Raw genomic sequence first — 20,986 nt, 5'->3', positions numbered from 1 at the left:
TGCAGTTTTTAGATTTTTACACACCAGCAGGAACAGGCGGCTGTGAACCAAATGAGCTTCATATTTGTAAAAATGATAAACACCACCCGTTACACCAGGCTCTGCAGAGCAGGTGTAATTTGCTGTAACATAACTTTAGTTTGCTTTTTTTATTATATATTTCTACATTATCTTAACATTGTTTTTTGACCAAAGCCAGAGGATCACACAAACAAAGGGTTAACAACTCCCACATGCTGTTTAATGACTTGATAATAAACCTTTGGTTTGATGCAGTATGGGCCGATGTCCAATACACAAACAAACAAACACAAATATCGTTAAACAATGTCAAGTGGTTGTGAAGAAGCGGGGCTGGGACTAAATTGTAAATTGTGTACTTTTAAAAGAAAAAGGAAAAAAAAAACTCTCTTCATTGTTCTGTCGCTGGCACTGAGCCTCAGTCATAGGAAACCAGTGTAATTTAGTCTGAAATAATGAAATGTCAAAGATTTCTTTGTGTAAAGAAAAGGAGCAGCTCTCTGTATAATGACAGTTCCTCCTTCTGGCTTCTGTCTGCTGTTAATATTATTGATTTGAATCCAAACTGCATGTGTGATTGTGTGAAGTGTTAATGAGAGAGAAAGAGGTTGATTTGGTTGCATGGTCTCTTCCATCTCTGCTCCTCGGCTCCCAGGCTATTTAAGAATCTGTACCTACGGCTGGCTTCTTATTGTTTTGTTTTTTTTATTATTTTGTTTTTTAATCAATCCCAGTTTGTTCTAGTGTTGAAATGATTGGTGGGAGACCAAACTCTCTCTCTGTATCCCTTTGTACTATTGTGTTTTCTTATCCTTTTCCGCTCTTTTTGCAGTTGAAAGGACTCTGGGCAACAACAACCCTTGTTTTTTTTAATTATTATTAATAATAATTATTATTATTTTTAGATTCCAATAAAGTGTTTGAGAATAAAGTCAATGCTGCACCAACCTGCAGCCATTACCCCCAAAGCCTGTCGTCTCTAGTGTTTTATCTACACCATCTAACCATCATTCCACATTCTGCAGCAGAGCTGAGTTTTTTTTTTAAAGTTTGGTGAAATTACTTTATTTTTATTGTATTACGTAAAATATTATTGTGTTGACTCTATTGTAATGTAGTAAATGTAAAAATACGGCAGTAAAATGTATAGCTTTGTATAAACCATGAAGTGAATGTTAAAGGGACTTCATTTGTCCTCACATGGACCCGTAGCTGCACACAAATATAACCAGCAGTTATATATGTATATTATCATGTAATTATATATCCATATCCAGAGTTGGTGGTAGTTCATGTGTCTCTGTGCTTGAATTATACCGACAGTCATTTTGTTTGGTCATAGGGTAAACACTGCCCCCTAACGGAAATAATAATACCTACACAAATGGCCTTTTGCTATGTAAATTGTCATTGTGATTCATTCATCCTGGGGAGCTGCTATTACAGACATATTTTAGGCTCGTTCTCTTAATTGAATAACATATGTCTAGGCTAAATAAACTGTACTAAAACCCATGGAAATGGATTTCCTACAGTCAGTCAGAGCACGACTACAGTGACAGTCAGTCTGTCTCTACAGAGGTGGTCTTTTACAACTCTGACAGTCTGACAGTCTGCTGCTGTTTTCACTGCAACTGTATAAGTAGGCGTGCATTATTTGTGCCTTTTATGACTCAACCCAGCACCACATCCTTGATAAAGTCACACTGTTCTTTTGGCATTTTGCTGGTGTGTGTTTATCTGTTGCCTTGTTAAAAAAAAAAAAAAATCCCAATAGTTGAGTCATAACAGACCGAGCTGTAAATCTAACCCTCGGTGCTGGGTAGCATTCAGCGGTCGTCAGAATGACCAGTGAAATCCAACACAGTGAGAAGACGCTGTGTTGGAGCCAAATCTGACCAAGCAGTGACACAGAGATGATTCACCAGAGTCCCAGAGAGGAGACGGCTGTAAAAGAGGACCACAGGTCAAAGTACAACAGGAGCAACATCATGTGTAAATAAGACCTTACTGTGTGGACCAGTGATGTGTGGACCAGTGATGTGTGGACCAGTGATGTGTGGACCAGTGATGTGAAATACAATGGTTTTGGCAAATTTAATGATGAAAAACAAGCACGTAGTAAATTTCTGTAACTATCCATTTCTGTAAGTTTACATTTTAAATTTCAGTGAAATAGAAATTAGATGTGGGAGAATTAAAAAAAAAAATTTGACAATAAGTTGTAATTATTAATATTAAATGTACACATTTTCTAAAGGTTTATTATTAAACCCAAAGATTTTTTTCTGCTTAGTATTTATTTTTAATGTCTTTAAAAAAATCTCATTCACAACAATTTCATTCACAGATGATGGTTCTTGTACAAAACGCTTCTGAAACAGTACAAATATATGTATAAAACGGTATTTCTTTAAGTAAAAGATTATATAAAAGTCTTTGAGTATTATCTGCTAACAACTACGTGGACAATAGGAAGAGATGCTAACGAATCTTTTTCTCCAGTGCTGTGGGCGGTCGGGTGGAAATCTTCTCCGGGAGCACCAGCCTCAGCTTCCTCCTGGGGGAGGATCCTCCTTCCTCTGAAATGAACTCCTGCTGCAGCAGTGGAGGAGCTGCAGTGGCTTCATTAGCACCACCTGCTGACGGTTCAGTCTGCACGGACGCAACAGGTACAGACACACTTCCTGCCTCCACGCCGTTTGCAGACGCCGCCGCCGCCGCCGCCGCTCCCTCGGTTTGAAGCACATTCTCATTGACTGCTGGTTTGTTCCCAGTCTCTGACTTGCTTGTACCTGCTGACGTAACGTCCACTCTGGGCTCTGAACCAATGGTCTGAGGTGGAACACCAGGTGAACTCTCTGTAGTCGGTGCTGCCTGTGTCTGCTGAGGGAGGTTCTCTTTGGTTTTAGGGAGCTGGACTTCAGCAGGTCTTTGAGAAGGTCCCTCCACAGCCTGAGGTCCTGAGTGATGGGCTGCCAGAGGAGCGCTCTCTGATGCCGTCTGGCTGTGAGGTTGAGGTAGGGATGGGTTGGTGGGTGCAGGGTTGTTGACTGTGTTAGCAGCAGGGTTCATTGGAAGTGCGCCACCTTGAGTCTGTAAACCTCTCGCTTGCAGAGAGTCAGACTGTGCAGCAGCAGCAGGGGGTGGTAGACCAACCCCGGGTGGTCTGCTGAGACCGCTGTGACCAGTATTCAAAGCCACCTTTGGTGCATTGATGGCTGTTCCCAGGGCCACAGATGAGGCTCCAGGGATCAGAGCAGGAGCCGCTGGAGCCACGGTGTTCAGGAGAGCATTACTGCCTGGAAGAGGAAGGCTGTAGCCGGTCAGACGAGGGTCAGCAGAACCCAGCAAAGAAAACTTTGTCCCAGGTTGATTTGCAGTTCTCAGAACCATTCCAGCCTGCTGGTACTGCATTCTACCACTGAGAATACTTTGGCCCTGCCCGTTGGTAAATACTAGACTTGCAGCATTAGGATTATGGGTGAGCTGAGCAGGTTGTGAGGAGCCTGGATCCACGTTCTCCGCCTGAGAACCTGCAGCATCTCCTTGTCCTTCTTGCTCACCGTTCTTCCTGGACTCCTTGTCTTTTTCTTTCCCCTCCTGTTTTTTCTCTTTACTCTTCTTGGAACTCTTGCCCTGATCGTTTTTCTTCTTTGGCTGGACTTTGTTTTTCCTCAGAGGGCTTAAGTTCAGTTTAACTCTCAGTTGTTTCTTCTTTCTTTCCTTTTCTCTGTCTCTGCTCTTCACCTTCTTCTCCCTCCGGCGCTCCTCTCCGGTGTGTTCTTGTTCGAGGTTGAAGGACTCCAGATCAAAGGTCACATTTCGCGACTCTCTTCTCAAGTCTTGGCTCTTCATTTGATCCAGGCGTTTGTGGAAATCGTTGCGATCCCTGTCAGTGACTCTGTGATGCTGAGGAAACCCATCCATCACAGCGGGCTCTCTCATGCCAGGTCTCATGGAATGTTCCGGCGCTTTGTTTGTTCTTTGGAGACTCTCGTTGTGTGACGTCTCATGTCCATGACCTCTGCCCTCAGATTTACTCCTGTAGTAGGTGTTTCTGTCTGTTCTGTGTGCCTGTGTGCTCTCTGGTCTGTCTCTCCTGGGATAAAGAGAGGAGTTACCGTGAGGAGGAGGAGGAGGCCTGTGAATTCTCCCATTCTCCAGTTCCACCTCGTCCTCCGTCCTCCTGTTCCCTCTCACATGATTGGACCATTGTCCCCTGGCGTGACAGTCTGGACACTTAAAATGGCCATCGTCCTCCACCATGTGGGACCTTGAATGGTCACCGCGGTCCATCATCACACCTTCACCATCAAATGTCGGATTTCTCCGGAAATTCCTCCTCTTCTCGTTGATATCTGGGTGGCCGACATGGTTGCCTATCACAGTGGTGGGGCCTTCCTCTTTTTCCTTCTGCGCTCTGCTTTTTTTCTGCTGCTTTCTGCGAGACACGCGGTTATAAATCAGGACGGCCAGGAGAGTCAAAGCAATTCCACCTGAAGCACAGAAAAAGACAGTAGTGACAGTTGGTATTTAAAGGTCCTCCAACTTTTATTTTTAACAAACCATTACTGTCACTTCTTCATAACATAACAAACATAACATCACAAGGTCCCTCTGAAAAAACAACAACATTAAATTCAAATACTAATGAAATGTTTTCACTCACCACAAAAGCAGATAACCCCAGTGATGGCCAGATCCCGGGTGTACGACTGTGGCATCACACTGCTTCACACCGTCGGTGTCTGTAGTCTGACGTCTGTCTGGTCGGGGACGCTGCTGACCTCACTCAGCACCAGCATCGTGGTTACGCCCAGGTTGCCGGTTACGTTGGCGTGAGCAGGAGTCAGAGGTATCAGGTGAATCTGTGTCACAGCAGAGTGTGTTTTTGCTTTGACTCCAAGTGTGATTTTGTTGTGAACGTACAAAACAAAACCTAGACACAGACGGTGGGATACAGACTGTGACGTTTGTCGGTATCCAAGAAACAAAACACAGAAGGAGCAGCTGCCTGATGGAACGTGAGGGACGTGAGTGACGGCAGTGGCTGCAAAAGTTACAATAATATTTTTTTTAAAAACTGCATGAAATAAATCCTTCAAAAATCCGTTTACGAAAGAGAAAAAAGATCAGGGTGCTGATCTATTATTCTAGATCCTTGATGTAGAGTACTGATTCACAGAGCATCATTCTGCCTCACCCGGTGTTACAGTAGGAGAAGACAGTAATTAAGTATTTATTATTGCTGATTAGTGTGTGTGTGTGTATAGTTTCCTCTCAGAGGAATCCAGTAGTGACAGCCACATAAACCCTGTTATGTCTAATCCCTGTTTTCCTAACGATTCCCACACTGCTATTTTCCACACATGCGTTACTCCACGGTGTTCTGCTGTTACAGATCTTACAGAGTTAACTGACAACCAGAGCTGCAGCCAATCCCAGCTGACGTTGGGTTAAGGTGAGCTTACACCCTGGACAGGTCACCGCTCCACCACAGGGACACACAGACACAGACCCTAGAAGCTAGTTTCCTTTCAGTCAACGTACACACACACACACAGGTCATGTTTAATACACACACAGATGTTTTACCTTCCTTTCTCCTGCTCCCTCTTCTGATACATTTAACTGCGTGGTTTAGTTGCTGTGAGGTTTTCTGCTGCGGTCGTTGGACGTTTGACTCCCACATCCTTGGGTGGTTGCTACAGTAGTGGAGCAGATGCCGTGAATATGTGTCTCTGGCTTAGGTTACCTGACCGCGTCTGGAGGCTGCGCAGTTCAGCTGTCCGTCACCTGATAGTTACCCACGTCACGTCTGACCAACTGTCGACACACAAGTCTCTGACTCACGCTACTAACGACAAATGGATTTTATTATTTAAAAAGCCAAATCAATAAATAATTAATAAAACAATGATTACAGTGTTATTTATTGTAAGTGTGGGTCACACAAATACAGCCAGCAATTATTGAGCCAGTTCTTTTGTTTTCAGGAATTCTTCTCTTCTTATGGCAGGAGGACCATTTTTCCCGCTGCTCCAGGAGACTCGATGATATCATGGTGAGCCTGAGAGGCTTTGTCAAGTGGGTATTGTTGACCAACGACTGGACGCAGCCAGCCAGCTTCCATTCCTGCGTAGATAAACGCTGCACTCTCCTTCTTCTCCTCCTGCAGGAAGTGAATCAGTAATCTTACAGCTGCATCGAAAGGTTTTATTGGTTTTTTGACAAAAAGGTCTTTTGACTGCTCATATGAAAATTTCATTTCAGATATAATTCTTAAGCATTTTTTAAAAACTGTAACATTTAAGAGATAAATGTTTTTTTTCTCACAAACTTAAACTCTGGTTTTGTACCATTGTCGCATGGAAAAGAGCCACTCCTGTGATGCTGCTCTCTTTCGCCATGGTGTCTCTGGGGTTGATCTCCACAGTGCCCCTGCAGCCAACAACCTGGAAAATGAACAGAATTGACAAACCAGGATCTGTGCAGAAATGAAGCATTCTATACAGTTTCAAAGAGACTTTACAGAGCTACTGACCATCACACGTCCTCCATATGCCAGCATCTGGAGGTCTTTGCTCAGATTGATGTTTGACAGCATCTCCACTACCACATCAACACCTCTGCCCCCTGTGGCCTCCTGGAACAAACACATGCAGTCATCAACTCCACATGGATGGACGCCCCTAAATATGACGTGATGATATGATCATAGAGGAGTGTCTGCTGTACCAGGATTTTCTCGGTGTATCCCTCTTCTCTGTGATTGAATACCACGTGGGCCCCATTGTTCAAGACCAGCTTCATTCCTTCTGCCGTCCCTGCTGTTCCCAACACCTTCAGACCGAGGGCACGGGACAACTGGCATGCAGCAACGCCCACCTACGAAACATGCAACCATGGGCACAATTAGGATGGATGAATCTTTGAAGATATGTTTAAACTTTAAAAAGAAAATAAATCAAATTTCACCCCTCCACTTGCTCCATGGATGAGAACAGTCTCTCCAGCCTTGGAGCGGCCTCTGCAACACAGTCCACAGCAGAGCAAGAGGCTTCCTTTAATACTAAGTCTTTATAACTGCTTAGCTGTAAGTTAATAAATAAGTAAGTACAAAAATGATATAATTAAAACAAAAACATGAGGTCACTGCCCCTCAAAAAGGTCTTACTTCTGAATCAGAGCTCTGTGGGCAGTGAAGTAAGGGATGCCTACGGCTGCTCCCTGTGTGAAATCTAAGGCATCAGGCAGTTTGTGAACAGACTCGTCTGCTGCCACAGTGAACTCTGCATAAGCTCCCGATTCGGTGGCTGTGGTGAAGACACGATCTCCTGCCTGAGAGGGGGGAAAACACAGTTTCTCTGCACATTTCATTGTAAAAAAAGTTGTTTACTGTATCCACGAGTGTTAGTGTTCTCAGACCTTGACTGAAACCACTCCTTCTCCAACATTCTCCACCACTCCAGCTACATCTGTGCCTGGTGTATATGGCAGGGTGGGCTTACGGCTGTACACCCCAGCACGGATGTAGGTTTCCACAGGGTTCACACCACAGGCATGGACACGAATCAACACCTACAACAGAAATGAATTGAGAAAGAGACAAATTCAGCATTTATTACTGACAAAGAGAAAAGAAATGATAAATAATTACTAATAATCAGGTGTCACGAATGTGCACTTATTTACCACTTTTACTTAAACTTACTGTTTTAATTCAGGTTTTTAACAATCATATACTAACGTTAGATACACATATCGAAGGGCAAACCTTATATAATTTATTATTGCATTTATTTTAAAACTATTCTGTTAACGACCACCTGTCCTGTCCAGTACGGTCCACCGGTTCTACAGCAGCCACTCCTCACCTGTCTGTGTCCAGGCTGGGGCACGGGGACATCAGAGCACAGTTTTAGGACGGACGGAGCTCCAAACTCACTCACTCTGATGGCCCTCATCACCAACCGGCTGCTGCCGCTCGCCATCTTTGTCATTTTATCCCAAAAGCAGAAATAATAACTTCCACAACAAAGTTGCTTATGCCCTCGACTCTGTCCGCTGATGTGTAACAGCGCCACTGACTGGCTGGAGGTATGTACTTACACAACGTTCAAATTACATGCTTAAAATTGTTTAAGTGTCACATTATAGAGGCAGAAACGAGAGTGACATGAACATGGCAGCAGTAAAGAACAAAAATATTTTACAATCTGTATGGTATTTGTATATATTTTTTTCCACAAACCAATCAACGTGACATATTTTACCACTTGAGGGCGGTAATATGTTGGTATTATGTTCTCGCAACCCACCGAAAAAGAAACGGGTAACTGTTATTAGCAGTGAGCTAATTTGTAAGATATGCGTTGTAGCTTTGACTAGTGGTACGGGGAAGAGCCCGTCCACATAATCTATAATGTGTAGGCGCCGGTTTATGACGCAGACATTGCGGAAATATGATCACAGAAGTAGCAGTAAAGTCAACTTGTGTGGTGACATGTGTATTTAATTGTTGTGTCGTTGAAACGTGAAAATCTACCCGACCGTTTTCTGCTTGTGACCGTATATTGATGTGGGCGTCAGCTTTAAAAGCTCGCTCTCTGTGTTTCCCGCTGTTGTGAGCATGGCTTCACAGAGCCGGCTGGCTTTGCAGAGGTTGTTGGGTCCGCTGTTGCTCAGCAGGATCGGAGCTGTCAGTGGCCGCTACCACAACTCCATACACCGCTGCGGTCAGTGGAGCCACGGAGGAGCTGCAGTGAGACAACTGAGCTGCTCATTCTCACTGTGCAAGCCTGACACAGCCTCAGTCGGTAAGACACAAATTGCAATATCAGAAAACAAAAAGCCAGAAACTATATTATTGAAACTTGTTGCAAGAGAATCCATTCCCAGTTGCTCAGCAAAATACTAGGTTTTGACTAAAATAATGCAAGATTCTTTGATTAAGTTAGAATATTCAGAAAATGAAAATGTTACTCATTTCATGGCCTCTATTAAAGCACATTAAAAGTATTTATGTATTTGTCCTTTATTGTATATACAACAGGACTATAGGATTGCCATATACTTTATTCATATTCTGTGCATCTTTGTCCCAGGTCCCAGTAGCTGGTCATTCAGGAGTCACACGTGTGGAGAGCTGAGAGCAGATCATGTGGGAGATACAGTGACACTGTGTGGCTGGGTTCAGTACCTCAGGTACAACTTCAAGGGCCCACACATCCTTTCTAAATGATGAAATCACGTGACAGTAATGTTAAATGCATACCCAAAATGTTCATCTTTATTCATTGTTATATTTTAACTTTTTTTTTCTGCGTTTAACAGACATGACCTGTTTGTCATCATGAGAGATTACAGTGGCCTGACACAAATTGTAATCCCACAAGAAGAGGTGAAAATGAGAACGTTTATTACTACACAATCACATTATAGTTTTAACTATTATATATTATTTATATTGACAGTGTTGACACTTTTTCCAATACAGAAAAGAGAGGGATATTAATGTTAAACATTAAAAATGAATGCTATATAATTAAGATTTGGTTTTTTTTAGACTGCCAACCATTTGAAAGCAGTGCAGTGTAATCTCACAACTGAGTCTGTCATCAAAGTCACAGGGACAGTCAGAAGACGTCCACCAGGACAAAACAACAAGGTAACAACATGTCCACATAGCAATTCCAGGTTGCTGTAAAATTTGTATCCTAGTCACTTGATTAATAGCATTAGCGTGTATATGAATTTGTCTCACTGAGCCTGTCCATGCCCACAGATGATGCCGACAGGAGAAATAGAGGTCCTGGCTGAGAACGTGGAGGTTTTAAATGTGTGCCGCAAGTTACCTTTTGAAATGAAAGACTTTGTCAAAGTAGGTGTTGTGTTGGATGATGTGTGTTTTCATTTTAGTGATGTTGCATTTATTTATTTATTTAATACTAAGTGTTATTGTTTGTGTACTTCACCGAGCAGAAGTCGGAAACTTTGCGGATGCAGTATCGCTACCTGGACCTGAGGTCCTCTCAGATGCAGGGAAACCTCAGACTAAGATCTCAGCTGGTGATGAAGATGAGGGAGTACCTAACCAACATACATGGTATGAAACAGACTTTGATTCTGTTACAGCAACACTCACACACGAAGAGGTGTAGATCAGCAACTGCATCAAAAGGAGAAAATAGTTCTAGAACCACGGAGCAGTAATCCTCACCTCTGACTATACTGAATATGATCTGGACTCATTGTATGTTTTCCTCATATGTAGGTTTTGTTGATGTGGAAACTCCCACCTTGTTTAAAAGAACACCCGGGGTAAGAAAACTGATCTGTGTTTCATATACTTAAAGGGTTAGTTACTAATTTATCATCTTCAGGAATAATACAAAATCTTAAAAACACGGAAACAGCATTAAATATGATTTTTATTTAAAGAAGACAAAGGTGACACATAATTTATAATTCCAGATTGTGTTCTACATGAAATTAGGAAAAACTGCATCTTCAAATGAAGGTTTCATGTAATTTAAATAAACTTGTTGTTTTACAATCAAAGCCTGACGTATGGGTAATGGAAATTGCTTCCCTGTGTTCCAGGGAGCTAAAGAGTTTTTGGTTCCTTCCAGAGAGCCGGGCCGGTTCTTTTCTCTGCCCCAGAGTCCGCAGCAGTTCAAACAGCTGCTGATGGTCGCTGGTATAGACAGGTGGGAACAGTGTTAAACCTAAGGAAATGTTCTTAATATGTGCATTATTATCTAGTGTTATCTATCTATTACCAGAACATAAGAACCTTTTCTTTTTTAAACTCTGTTCTTCCCACGAAGTTCAAAAACATTATTTCAATCAACGCAGTCTATTTATTAAATGTTCTCAGCCTGATGACAGATTTCTCACTAGTGCTGTATTAATGTCATCATGATCTTTTATTGTGACTGTACCAGGTATTTCCAGATGGCTCGATGCTATAGAGATGAAGGCTCCAAACCAGACCGACAGCCTGAATTCACACAGGTGAAACACTTAGACTGTACTAATACGTCTTCACATACTACTTTATTTCTCCAGTTTTATCCAACTACTTCTGGTCTAAAGCCTTGTTTATCATACATTGAGTGAGTAATTTTATCATCATGTCTCCTAGGTGGACATTGAGATGTCTTTTGTGGACCAGGCAGGTATCATGTCCCTGGTGGAGGGAATGTTAAAACACTCCTGGCCCACAGAGAAAGGTCCACTTGAGATTCCCTTTCAGACCATGACGTATGAAGAAGCCATGAGGGACTATGGTGTCGACAAACCTGATACTAGGTTTGATATGAAAGTGAGTGACTGTTCTTCTTCTACTTGTCCGACTGAATCATAGCCATTTGTAGGAGGGAATATTATGGCTGTAATTTATGTTCAGGTGAGTGTGTGCGTCCCGTTATTTGAATCTTATCTTTTTTTCTCTTTCCAGTTAATTGACCTCAGAGAGGTTTTCTCATCCACTAAAGTTGAGTTTCTGAGATCAGCCCTCAGTTGTCCACAAGGCTGCGTTCAGGCCATTTGTGTCCCTGAAGGAGCGGTAAGAAAACTGTTTACTGTAACCAAAATGTAAATGTTTGTATGTGTAAGAAACTTGTGAAGTAAAGAAGGAACATTATAATACTAGAAAAACAGGTCTGCTTATTTGATTTCTATCATCTGTCTGTTGACACAGGAATTTTTCTCAGGGAAAGACATGGAAGGACTGAAACAAATGGCCAAGACTCAGTTTGGTCAGGTATATTTATCTTTTCCAATTGGTTTTGTCTTTTTATAATATAATTGAAGTTTAAAAAACACCATTGATATTATTTTCTTACACAAGGCTTATTAGAACAAGATAAGTAACTCTCCATATGTTTTCTGTGTGTGTGTTTTCTGAAGGATCTCAGTCTAGTCCTGGTCAGAGGAGATGGGACGTTGAAGTCTCCTCTTAAAAATCATCTGTCTCTCACTGAAACAGAAGAGCTGCTAAAAAGAGTCGCAGCCAAACCCGGAGACCTGCTACTAATGGCTGCTGCTCCACTCAGTACTGTGGTAAAAGGATTATAGACACTGTTGGAAAGATTGAATCATCTGACTTTATATTGACTTAAATTGGTGCAGAAGCAGTGGGCTGCACACCACAGACAAGCAGACCAATTAACTAAACATTAATTGGTCTGCTTCTCCTTATCAACTAAACAAGGAGAAATCAACAGATTTTAACACATTGAAAACATGTCCAACTTTTAAACCACCCTCCACTATAACTACATCTGATCATGGACTATGGGAAGCATTTTATTTACTGAAGAGTTACTCTGTCACTTTTTTAAAATCCTATTCTTCTCTGTTGCTCACAGCGCCCACTACTGGGCAATCTCCGCTTGAGGTGTGCAGAGCTTCTAGAATCTCGTGGCGCCTCACCTCGAGACCTTTCTGCATTTCATTTCTTGTGGGTTGTAGACTTCCCTCTCTTCTTGCCCAAAGAGGGTGAGCCGGAGCAGCTGGAATCAGCTCACCATCCATTCACTGCTCCACTGCCTGAGCATGCACAGCTCCTCTACACGGAGCCACACAAGGTTAACAAGTGGAGCTGTTAAATATACTGTCAGTGCCTTTGTGTATGTGAAAATCAGCAAAAACCTTATTTTGATATTCCCAGGTACACGGCCAGCACTACGACCTGGTGCTGAATGGCTGTGAGATTGGTGGGGGTTCTATCCGTATCCACCAGTCGTCACAGCAGCTGTACGTCCTGAAGAATATCCTGAAGGTCAGTGACTGTCCATGGATCGAGGGCTTGGTTTTCTTCCAGTGTTTGCTGTAATTTGCTGTGTGTCTGCTGCAGGAGGATCCCAGTCTCCTCTCTCACCTACTGGAAGCACTTGACTCTGGAGCGCCACCACATGGAGGCATTGCTCTTGGTAAGGTGAAAACATAACATATAACTTTGTCTCACTGTCACTAGCATAGACATTTAAAGTACTTGTGACATGACATTTCAAAAGAAAAAGTCAAAAAATGTCATTTGTCCTTATTTCCCAGGCTTGGACCGACTAGTTTCCATCATGGTTGGGTCACCCAGCATCCGTGATGTCATTGCTTTCCCAAAGTCTTACCGAGGTCATGACCTTATGAGTGGAGCCCCTGACTTGGTCTCTGAGAAAGAGCTGAAGACTTACCACATTTCTATCACATGGCCAGTGGAGCGGGAGGGAGGGACTGAGGAGAGTAAATAAAAACACTGGATGTCACAGGAAGGGCAGATCTCCGCCTACCAAGAAAGAAAGAATAAATGCACTGACTTCACAGATTGCAGCTAAACCACAGGAGCAAAAACGCAGCCGGAGAAACACATCAGACCAGTGGTTTGTCTAAAATGAGTATATTCAACAGAAATATCAGTAATATTACAACATAATTAAAATAATGTGTACTATCACATTAAAGATGTTAATCAATGTCTTGACTGAAATTACTGTTGTGTTTGCATTAACTTGTCTTTATAATAGGCTTGTGAAAAGAGTTGTAATCTAAATGCATTTGTATAGTACATGATGACTTTATAATATATGTGAATATGGCTTTTTGTATTGGTTTTCATATAAATAAAAACTTTAAATGTGACGATCTTTGTGACGGTGCATGCTATCAAATATTAAATTCTGAAATATTAAAAGAAATAAACGTGGACGTATTCAGAAAATAAACACACTTAACGACTATAATAATAATAATAATTCATAATATAATTATACGAAGTAAAATATGAAAAACACAAACACCCGGATTGACGTTTGACCCGGAAGTGAAGCTGGAGACTATTGTGACCTCGGATGTAGAACGTACACGGCGCAGACTAAAGATGAGTGAACAGAAGAAGGCTTGTTCTTAAGTGGGATTCGACTCTCTCTACTATACGTATACACTCAAGATAAAACGGAATGTTCCTAAAAAACCCTCGGCGTTAACCGACTGTGTGAGTGAGTCAGTGAGTATAGGAGAGAAGGAAGGGGGCTGCGCTCGATTGACCTGTTTGACGGGTTCCCAGTACGTGTCGGTTTACTTCCCAGCTAAAATCTTTGTACAAACCAACAACGTTTGGCTACCTCGGTGGCCTGTGACAGCCACGTCAGCCGGACACAAGTCGCCTCATCGCGTTAAGAACATTCTGGGTTCGAACCTAAACTTGTGGGGCTCCTGCAGCAGCCATGTCTCCGATGGGTATCCGAGTGTCACCGCTCGGTTTGACGTTGTTTTGTCTCATCGCTGTCGGCGTCATTTACCACCTGTATTCCGGTGTCATCTCCAGTCGTCTGGCTGCTTTTGGGTTTGACTCATTATTGTTTGTTTTTATATTAAAAACACATTATAAAAGGCTAAAATACAAGTTAACAGAAAGGTTTGGCGCCACATTTCTTTTCTATGTCCCTTCCTGTCTGCAGGCAGACCAAAAAAGTGGACCTGAGAAACCTGGCAGCTGTCTCAGTGGAGGCAGCTGTACTTGGTGGCAGAGAGGTAAAACCATGATCATCCTGAACAACTAACTACCCTATTGTAATGGTGTCTTTGTTGGGTCACTAAGGAGTCTTAAATTAATTTCATGCAATTTGTGTGTTATGTCTGTTATTATGTCAACAAATACTGTATATGTAGTATTTGTTTAGCATTCAGACATCCTCCATTTTCTATGCATTTTATAATAAACATCATGGATTCAATAAGAAGTGGGTGGAGCTGTCTTATTGTATGGAACAGACCAAAAAGACTATGTTCACCAGGCTCTTAGTGAATGGCAAAAGCACATCCTTAATTTTCTACTCATAAATAAAATATTTATTTGTTTTACAAGTCAAAGGAAAAGTACCATAATATTATTCTTTAGTTACTTCTCATTATTGTAGGAGAGATGGTAGCAACTCCATGTTACAGTCTGTAGTGGTTTCTCACTAAACTGTTTATAGTTAAACTCTGGCTGACGTCAGTAAATGTTTGCCTCTTAGGTGAAGAGGATACGTGAAGAAGACAGTCTGAAGGAGCAGTCAAAGGGCAAAACAAAGGAAGGAGCCAATGAGCTTCTAACTATGGGCGACCTGCTGTCTCACAGGAAGATGTATAACCTCCTGAAGAACACCTACCCTGATCTGACGGTAGGCGTAACCACTGGATGAAAGAGATCCTGTACATGACATCACTGCTGCTTATTATTATATTAATTGCTTATACTCCTTATCATGTGTGTTCATGTGTGTGTGTGTGTTCAGGTATACAGTGAGGAACATGATAATGAGGTAGATAAGGATATAACCTGGAGCAATAATGTTCCGTTTGACATCAGAGCCAATATAGAGCTTGGCCATGAGGTTCCCGCTGATAGCGTCACAGTCTGGATCGACCCTCTCGATGCAACCCAGGAATATACAGGTGACATTTACATTCATTTTAGAAGACAGTATTTTACAGCAGGTAGATGAGGAGGTAGGAACCTGGAGGTAGATGAGGTAGAACTGAATTGTGGATCAGTGTTGGAGCTCATGCAGAGAAAACTATAAAGTTCAAAGTGTCTGTCTTTCCTCCCCTCTTCACTCCATTTTTCTCCTCTCCTCTCCTGTCCTTTCCTCTCCTATCACCTCCTCCCCTACACACCACCAGAATAGACAGATATAAAATAACCTAATGTGCATTTAAACACAGTAAATTGTTATTTCCTAGGATACCTGGAAAACAGAAGTAAACTGAAGTACTATTTCCAGTACTCTTTGCTTGCTTCCATTGTCATTGCAAACCTGATTACCTTGTTTGGTGTTTTTCCAAACCTAATATGAAACACACCTTACACTTAGAGAAAGATCTCTAAGTGTAGTTTAACTGGTCAGTTCAGTTACACATACACTGGCTTGTACGCTCAATTATACGATGTGTGCACTTCATTACCTCAGTCCTACCTTAGACACCTGCAGCTTTAGTCTTACCTCATATATTTGATACCCTGCAAATAATATGCAATTTTAAATAAATTAAATTTACTTACAGATTTGCATACTTTTATTTGTACTTTTGGTTTACGGTAAACTGCAGAAGCATGCTAACAATAGCACCCCCTGCAGGCACTGGAGGGTTTTTGTTCAATATAAGCAGTGATCAGGATTTCTGGTCATTGGGTGTTGGATGTTCAGATGTCAGTGACACATTGTTTCTGCCTCTGTCGAAACAGAAAACCTCATTAAGTACGTGACCACCATGGTGTGTGTAGCTGTGGATGGCAAACCAGTGATAGGAGTTGTCCACCAGCCGTTTACTGGCTTCACTGGTAAGCACAGTTTCATCTTATATAAACATGTAATGTAGTCATAGACAGAAATGTTTGCATTTTGTGTTGAAACAGTAGTGACTGTGAGCGAGCGCTTGTCTTTATCTGTCCTGTTAAACCCCCTCCAGCCTGGGCCATTGTTGGTATGGGGTCAAATGTCCATCCCAGATCGTCCTATAACATCCACCAGCCCAATGTGATTGTGTCACGTTCCCATTCTGGAGAAGTGAAAAATTATATACAAAATGCTTTCGGTGCCAACACGACTGTCACACCAGCAGGTGGTGCAGGTGAGTCGATGATTCTTTCGTAGCCCTTAAACTCTGAAAGTTAATTTGGTTTATTTCAAAGGATCAATGCCTCTCTTTCGCTCTCTCTCTCTCTCTCTCTGCAGGTTATAAGGTTCTGTCACTCCTCAACATGCCCTCCAATGAAGTAAACTCTGTAGATCAGGCAGATGTGTACGTCCACATCACCTTCATTAAAAAGTGGGACATTTGTGCTGGTGCAGCACTACTTGCTGCACTTGGTAAGTTTTTTCTAATAGGGGTTTACTTTTTGACTTCTCCTTCTGCAATTTAATTGTGTTTATTTATGCAAAGTAAATATTTTAATATTTACAAAACCAACTAGTAAGCACGTGCTGTATGAAGCATCCCTAAAAGAGCAACAACATGCCTGATAAACACTAGCAAACCCATTAAAAAAGAAAATTACATTACATTTGATTAAAATACTAATGCATGTATTTTGGTATTGAACTGCTAAGTGATGGTGATGTTTATGATTGTAGGAGGACAATTGACCACCCTGAAGGGCGATGCCATTGACTATAGTGGAACTGCACTCAACAAAGAAGGGCTGGTGGCCAGCGTGGGTTTGGACCACAGGGCCATCGTGTCCAAACTACCGGTCTGGGACCCTGAGAAGCACTAATGTCATGTGATCAAGCTTTGACAAGTGTCAGGCATTTCCTTTTCATCTTAGATCAGTGATCTAACATTTTCCATGACCTCATCAACATGGAACTGGACACTGAGCAGGACTGTGGAAAAGCCATAGCTGCAACAGGACACGGAAATGACTCTACACAGTTCTCTAATCCCCCTCCACACACACACACACACACACACGGCTAAGGCTTCATACTAACCTCCTTCTGTGTGTGCCTCTGTGTATTTCATCAGTATGTGGGTTCTTGGTTGGAGTTTTTGTCTGATACTTTCTTGGTACTTTGTTTTATTTGAGCTTTGGTTTGAACAGGTGTAATTTACTCTGATGAATAGTAATGGGTTAACTACACAGTGTGTAGTTGACATGGGTAAATGAGGCAGGTGATGATATTTAAGTCCTACAGCTTTCTGCAAACACTTGGCCCTGAAAATATGATCTGGAACAAAAATGTGGGATTATTTGCCTTTGTTGAACACACTTAAATGTACTGTACATACTCAAACATGAAAACAGGACTGGATGTCAAAGTATAATCCCGATTGTTTGCTCTGCAACACAAATATTGAAATAACTAGAGCAGACTGCACAGTGGACACAGAACATAATAATTATAAAAATTATTATAGTAATGCTCATAATGTGAAGCACAATACTGAATGTGAAAGTAAATAAGGTCTAACTGATACCATTATCACTACGAAATATATGAAGTCCAGTTTACATAACAAATGTCTTCCTTTCATTAAGTCACTGCCAGGTCAGATGAGCGCATCTCAGAAAACACACTGCTCTTCCTGAGGAAAAAAACACTCCTGCTCAACTTTCAACATTGGCATCTGTTGCATATCTTAGTGCGACATTTTTTGCATCCTATCAAAGTAAATGTTGATGTTTTTCAGAGCAGGTCCTACACTATGTTTTCCCTCTTAAACTGTTGGTGCATGATTTTTTTTCTGGACCTTAATACAGTGCAAGCTAAAAACAAAGATTTTTCTTGTACATGAATCACAGATTAGACCTAAGAACAGTACCACAGTACTGTACAGGGTTTGGGGTTGTTTATGTAGCAGTTTTGACCTACAGTATGTGCACTGTTTCCATCAAGCTACAGCTGGCACTCCCATTTATTTCGAGATGGAGCTATGTATGTTGTCACTGTACAAGTGTAGTTGCATGTTATATGTTTTTACTTGTCATTTACACAGCACCAACTACACTTATCTTAAACTTATTCTAAAGCAAATTTTACATTTTACTAGGAATTTATATTCTTTAAGAAACATTTTAGAGCAAATTCATAATTTTCACACTGCATTCGCCAGGATTCTTAAATAAATGTTTTCATCAACAGGTTGTTAAAATGGTCACGCACAGACAAATTGTCATTGTACCTGTTTTTGATGATCTGGGTAATTGCTGTACTGCAGTTAGGTGTTGTTAATGTAACATCGTATAAAGGGTCATTCCTACTTTTTACAGCTCATGTTTGATATTTAATTTTCTCCTTTTGTGTCTTTGATTGTTCTTGGTCTTTCTGTACAGTCTGCAGAACTGCAGAAAAAAGTTGGGCTTTTCATTTTGTTTAGAATTTATGATGGATTAAACTAATTTTCCTTAAGAAGTTTTATGTTTTATACTTTTTTTTTTGTTAATGTTAAAATAAATAATAAATAATGTAATTTCCACACATAATCTTTCAGTAGGTGGCGGTAATGCCACTTTTGACAGTTGCCAGCCACCATTTTATTCCCACAAAGAAGAGAAGCACATCCGGTCTGTACTGGGCTGCATATTGCATTAGAAAGTCAAAGTCGTTGGCAGGAAAATGTTTTCTCTAAATGTCCTACGCCGTCTACGGCCATGGGTCTCTCCTAACACCTTACGTAGTTTTCATGCCACGGCCGGACGGCATGGTGCGCCGTGTACGGTGTTTAGTTTGGCGATACTTGGCCACAAACCGGTACATGCTTTCAGTGCGTGCTCGATGCTGAGCATAAACAGCAAGGTATGTGTCTCTGGGTTGACTAAGTGTGTGTTTCAATTCGCGTACAGTGCAGATATCAGAATTACTTTTCACTCATTACATTTACGGAGATTAACACAGGCCAATTTATAATTTTTACGTTAATCACAGTCGGTACGATCCCTCTGGAATTGATTACCTATGACTGCAGGCATGGCCAAATGATCTCTAATATTATGATTCTCATAATATACTGTACTGGCTACATTTCCACAGAGCTACACCCCTTATATTTGACTTAAGAAAATCCCTGAACTGATTATTTGGAATAATATTATATATCTTCTGAAGACAACTCCGTATCAAGCTTTAATGACTAGCGTAATTTGTTTTTATTGTTTCTTTGTGTAGCTGCAGTCACAACAACCTTCAATACGTCTGCTTTGTACAAGAACAACAGACTCTGAGGATGGGAGCCTTATTTACAAAGGTAGCCTAGGCACAGCTGTCCGAGGTAAGCCATTATAACCATTATAAGAAAAAAAATGTTTTGCAGTTGTTATATTTTAAGGATATCCACTGCATTATTTATATACATTTCATTTTAATATGTATTATTTGTTAAGCAAATTCTAAAGGTGCACTAGATTGTTGATTTTTATTTATTTTTGCTTATTTTTTTATTGTGTGTGTAATATCTCTTTTGTCCTTTAAATATGATATAAACAGTTTCTCTGCTATTTGTCAGGGGTAAAGATGTTCTGTTACACCACAACTGGGGCCACCCTTACCTTAATGCCCTTCGTCATTCAGGAGACCGGACTGGGAATGGGATTCAAGAGCCTGGCAGCCCAGGTCATATTCTGTGGTGTTGTTGTTTTTTTTACCTTCCTCAACCCTGTTATTCTTCATTTCATCACTAAGGGATATGTTTCCCGCCTGTATCACAATCGAGACAAAGACACCTACACAGCTATCACTTATAGCATCTTCCTTACTGAAAAAAGAAACATGTTTCACCAGAGAGATGTGAAGGTCCCATCGGTCCACAAGATGTTCACCACCTTCTATGCAGGCACAATGGGTCTCTTAATAAACCCTGACAACTTCATCATTCCTGAAGACTACAATCATTTGATGGGCTATGACAAGCCCTTCACCTTTGACCCCGAAGACATGGACATGCCTAAAACAAGTTAACAGACATACCACATATGAATTGAATGTTTTATGAGCGCAGTAATGTCAAAACTGATACATTTTACACACATCTTGTGATAATCGTTCAAAATATTTTATGTTGAGTCTACTATGGAAATCATATATAAATAATAATTATCTATTACTTGTTATGCGTGTGTTAATGTATCATTGTCTTCAAACCTCAATGTTATTCACCAATATTACATCCAGCACTGGAGAGAACAATCGAAGATGGCACATTTACTACCCCTGCTGGATACCTTGTGTAACAAAAGTAAAGCGCATTTTGAAGCGCAGGCTGATGTAAGTTTAAAGAAAAAAAATTTGGCGAACACGGCTAATGTCAGCTGTTAAATAACATGGAAAAATTAAAAGCTTTCTTTGACAAGTTGATCCACATTTGCGTTTGTGGTTCTTTCCCCCCTGATGTTTGTGGAAAGAGATTCACATTGTTTTAAATATAAACCTAAATAAACGACTCAATATGAATACAACTTATTGGCTTTAGGTTAATT

The 20,986-nt window shown here is 41.1% G+C and overlaps 5 protein-coding genes across 5 annotated transcripts; 3 read left to right on the top strand and 2 right to left on the bottom strand.

The window, feature by feature from the left end:
* Positions 1 to 2,410: 2,410 nt before the first annotated feature.
* lrrc53 (leucine rich repeat containing 53) lies at positions 2,411 to 5,780 on the bottom strand. Its single transcript, XM_025052483.1, has 2 exons — positions 4,694 to 5,780; positions 2,411 to 4,520 (listed from the first exon to the last, which is right to left on the bottom strand). The coding sequence occupies exons 1-2, from the start codon at positions 4,746 to 4,748 to the stop codon at positions 2,506 to 2,508; spliced, it is 2,070 nt and encodes a 689-aa protein (XP_024908251.1). The 5' UTR covers positions 4,749 to 5,780; the 3' UTR covers positions 2,411 to 2,505.
* A 102-nt stretch (positions 5,781 to 5,882) lies between these two features.
* Positions 5,883 to 8,110, bottom strand: cryz (crystallin, zeta (quinone reductase)). Its single transcript, XM_008334673.3, has 8 exons — positions 7,902 to 8,110; positions 7,453 to 7,605; positions 7,202 to 7,365; positions 7,003 to 7,054; positions 6,763 to 6,912; positions 6,569 to 6,670; positions 6,384 to 6,479; positions 5,883 to 6,196 (listed from the first exon to the last, which is right to left on the bottom strand). Exons 1-8 carry the CDS (start codon positions 8,025 to 8,027, stop codon positions 6,035 to 6,037), a joined length of 1,005 nt encoding a protein of 334 aa, XP_008332895.1. The 5' UTR covers positions 8,028 to 8,110; the 3' UTR covers positions 5,883 to 6,034.
* Positions 8,111 to 8,231: 121 nt separating this feature from the next.
* On the top strand, positions 8,232 to 13,668 carry dars2 (aspartyl-tRNA synthetase 2, mitochondrial). Its single transcript, XM_008334672.3, has 17 exons — positions 8,232 to 8,843; positions 9,132 to 9,231; positions 9,361 to 9,427; positions 9,593 to 9,694; positions 9,812 to 9,907; positions 10,009 to 10,132; positions 10,301 to 10,347; positions 10,630 to 10,736; positions 10,974 to 11,043; positions 11,174 to 11,353; positions 11,489 to 11,596; positions 11,732 to 11,794; positions 11,941 to 12,093; positions 12,402 to 12,620; positions 12,704 to 12,814; positions 12,890 to 12,965; positions 13,087 to 13,668. The coding sequence occupies exons 1-17, from the start codon at positions 8,657 to 8,659 to the stop codon at positions 13,278 to 13,280; spliced, it is 2,004 nt and encodes a 667-aa protein (XP_008332894.1). The 5' UTR covers positions 8,232 to 8,656; the 3' UTR covers positions 13,281 to 13,668.
* Positions 13,669 to 13,859: 191 nt separating this feature from the next.
* On the top strand, positions 13,860 to 18,923 carry bpnt2 (3'(2'), 5'-bisphosphate nucleotidase 2). The gene is made up of 8 exons (XM_008334671.3): positions 13,860 to 14,371; positions 14,487 to 14,559; positions 15,045 to 15,191; positions 15,306 to 15,465; positions 16,256 to 16,351; positions 16,480 to 16,641; positions 16,746 to 16,880; positions 17,145 to 18,923. Exons 1-8 carry the CDS (start codon positions 14,253 to 14,255, stop codon positions 17,285 to 17,287), a joined length of 1,035 nt encoding a protein of 344 aa, XP_008332893.1. The 5' UTR covers positions 13,860 to 14,252; the 3' UTR covers positions 17,288 to 18,923.
* Positions 18,924 to 19,051: 128 nt separating this feature from the next.
* tmem70 (transmembrane protein 70) lies at positions 19,052 to 20,864 on the top strand. The gene is made up of 3 exons (XM_008334669.3): positions 19,052 to 19,310; positions 19,680 to 19,782; positions 20,017 to 20,864. The coding sequence occupies exons 1-3, from the start codon at positions 19,131 to 19,133 to the stop codon at positions 20,466 to 20,468; spliced, it is 735 nt and encodes a 244-aa protein (XP_008332891.1). The 5' UTR covers positions 19,052 to 19,130; the 3' UTR covers positions 20,469 to 20,864.
* Positions 20,865 to 20,986: the final 122 nt, after the last annotated feature.

This window comes from Cynoglossus semilaevis, chromosome 20 (genome assembly GCF_000523025.1).
Source record: "Cynoglossus semilaevis isolate Cse_v1.0 chromosome 20, Cse_v1.0, whole genome shotgun sequence".
Taxonomy (NCBI): domain Eukaryota; kingdom Metazoa; phylum Chordata; class Actinopteri; order Pleuronectiformes; family Cynoglossidae; genus Cynoglossus; species Cynoglossus semilaevis.
This window is presented reverse-complemented; position numbering and strand designations above follow the sequence as displayed.

Bases quoted from the DNA above. Each gene is read 5' to 3' on its own strand.
- lrrc53 (XM_025052483.1), bottom strand. From the start codon at position 4,748: ATGCCACAGTCGTACACCCGGGATCTGGCCATCACTGGGGTTATCTGC. The intron at 4,521-4,693 runs GTGAGTGAAAAC...TCTGTGCTTCAG, and splicing joins TGGGGTTATCTGCTTTTGTG to GTGGAATTGCTTTGACTCTC.
- cryz (XM_008334673.3), bottom strand. From the start codon at position 8,027: ATGACAAAGATGGCGAGCGGCAGCAGCCGGTTGGTGATGAGGGCCATC. The intron at 6,480-6,568 runs GTCAGTAGCTCT...TTCATTTTCCAG, and splicing joins CATATGGAGGACGTGTGATG to GTTGTTGGCTGCAGGGGCAC. The intron at 6,197-6,383 runs GTACAAAACCAG...CACTTCCTGCAG, and splicing joins CTCTTTTCCATGCGACAATG to GAGGAGAAGAAGGAGAGTGC.
- dars2 (XM_008334672.3), top strand. From the start codon at position 8,657: ATGGCTTCACAGAGCCGGCTGGCTTTGCAGAGGTTGTTGGGTCCGCTG. The intron at 11,044-11,173 runs GTGAAACACTTA...CATGTCTCCTAG, and splicing joins GACAGCCTGAATTCACACAG to GTGGACATTGAGATGTCTTT. The intron at 12,815-12,889 runs GTCAGTGACTGT...TGTCTGCTGCAG, and splicing joins TCCTGAAGAATATCCTGAAG to GAGGATCCCAGTCTCCTCTC.
- bpnt2 (XM_008334671.3), top strand. From the start codon at position 14,253: ATGTCTCCGATGGGTATCCGAGTGTCACCGCTCGGTTTGACGTTGTTT. The intron at 15,192-15,305 runs GTAGGCGTAACC...GTGTGTGTTCAG, and splicing joins ACACCTACCCTGATCTGACG to GTATACAGTGAGGAACATGA. The intron at 16,352-16,479 runs GTAAGCACAGTT...AACCCCCTCCAG, and splicing joins GCCGTTTACTGGCTTCACTG to CCTGGGCCATTGTTGGTATG.
- tmem70 (XM_008334669.3), top strand. From the start codon at position 19,131: ATGTTTTCTCTAAATGTCCTACGCCGTCTACGGCCATGGGTCTCTCCT. The intron at 19,311-19,679 runs GTATGTGTCTCT...TTCTTTGTGTAG, and splicing joins TGCTGAGCATAAACAGCAAG to CTGCAGTCACAACAACCTTC. The intron at 19,783-20,016 runs GTAAGCCATTAT...GCTATTTGTCAG, and splicing joins CCTAGGCACAGCTGTCCGAG to GGGTAAAGATGTTCTGTTAC.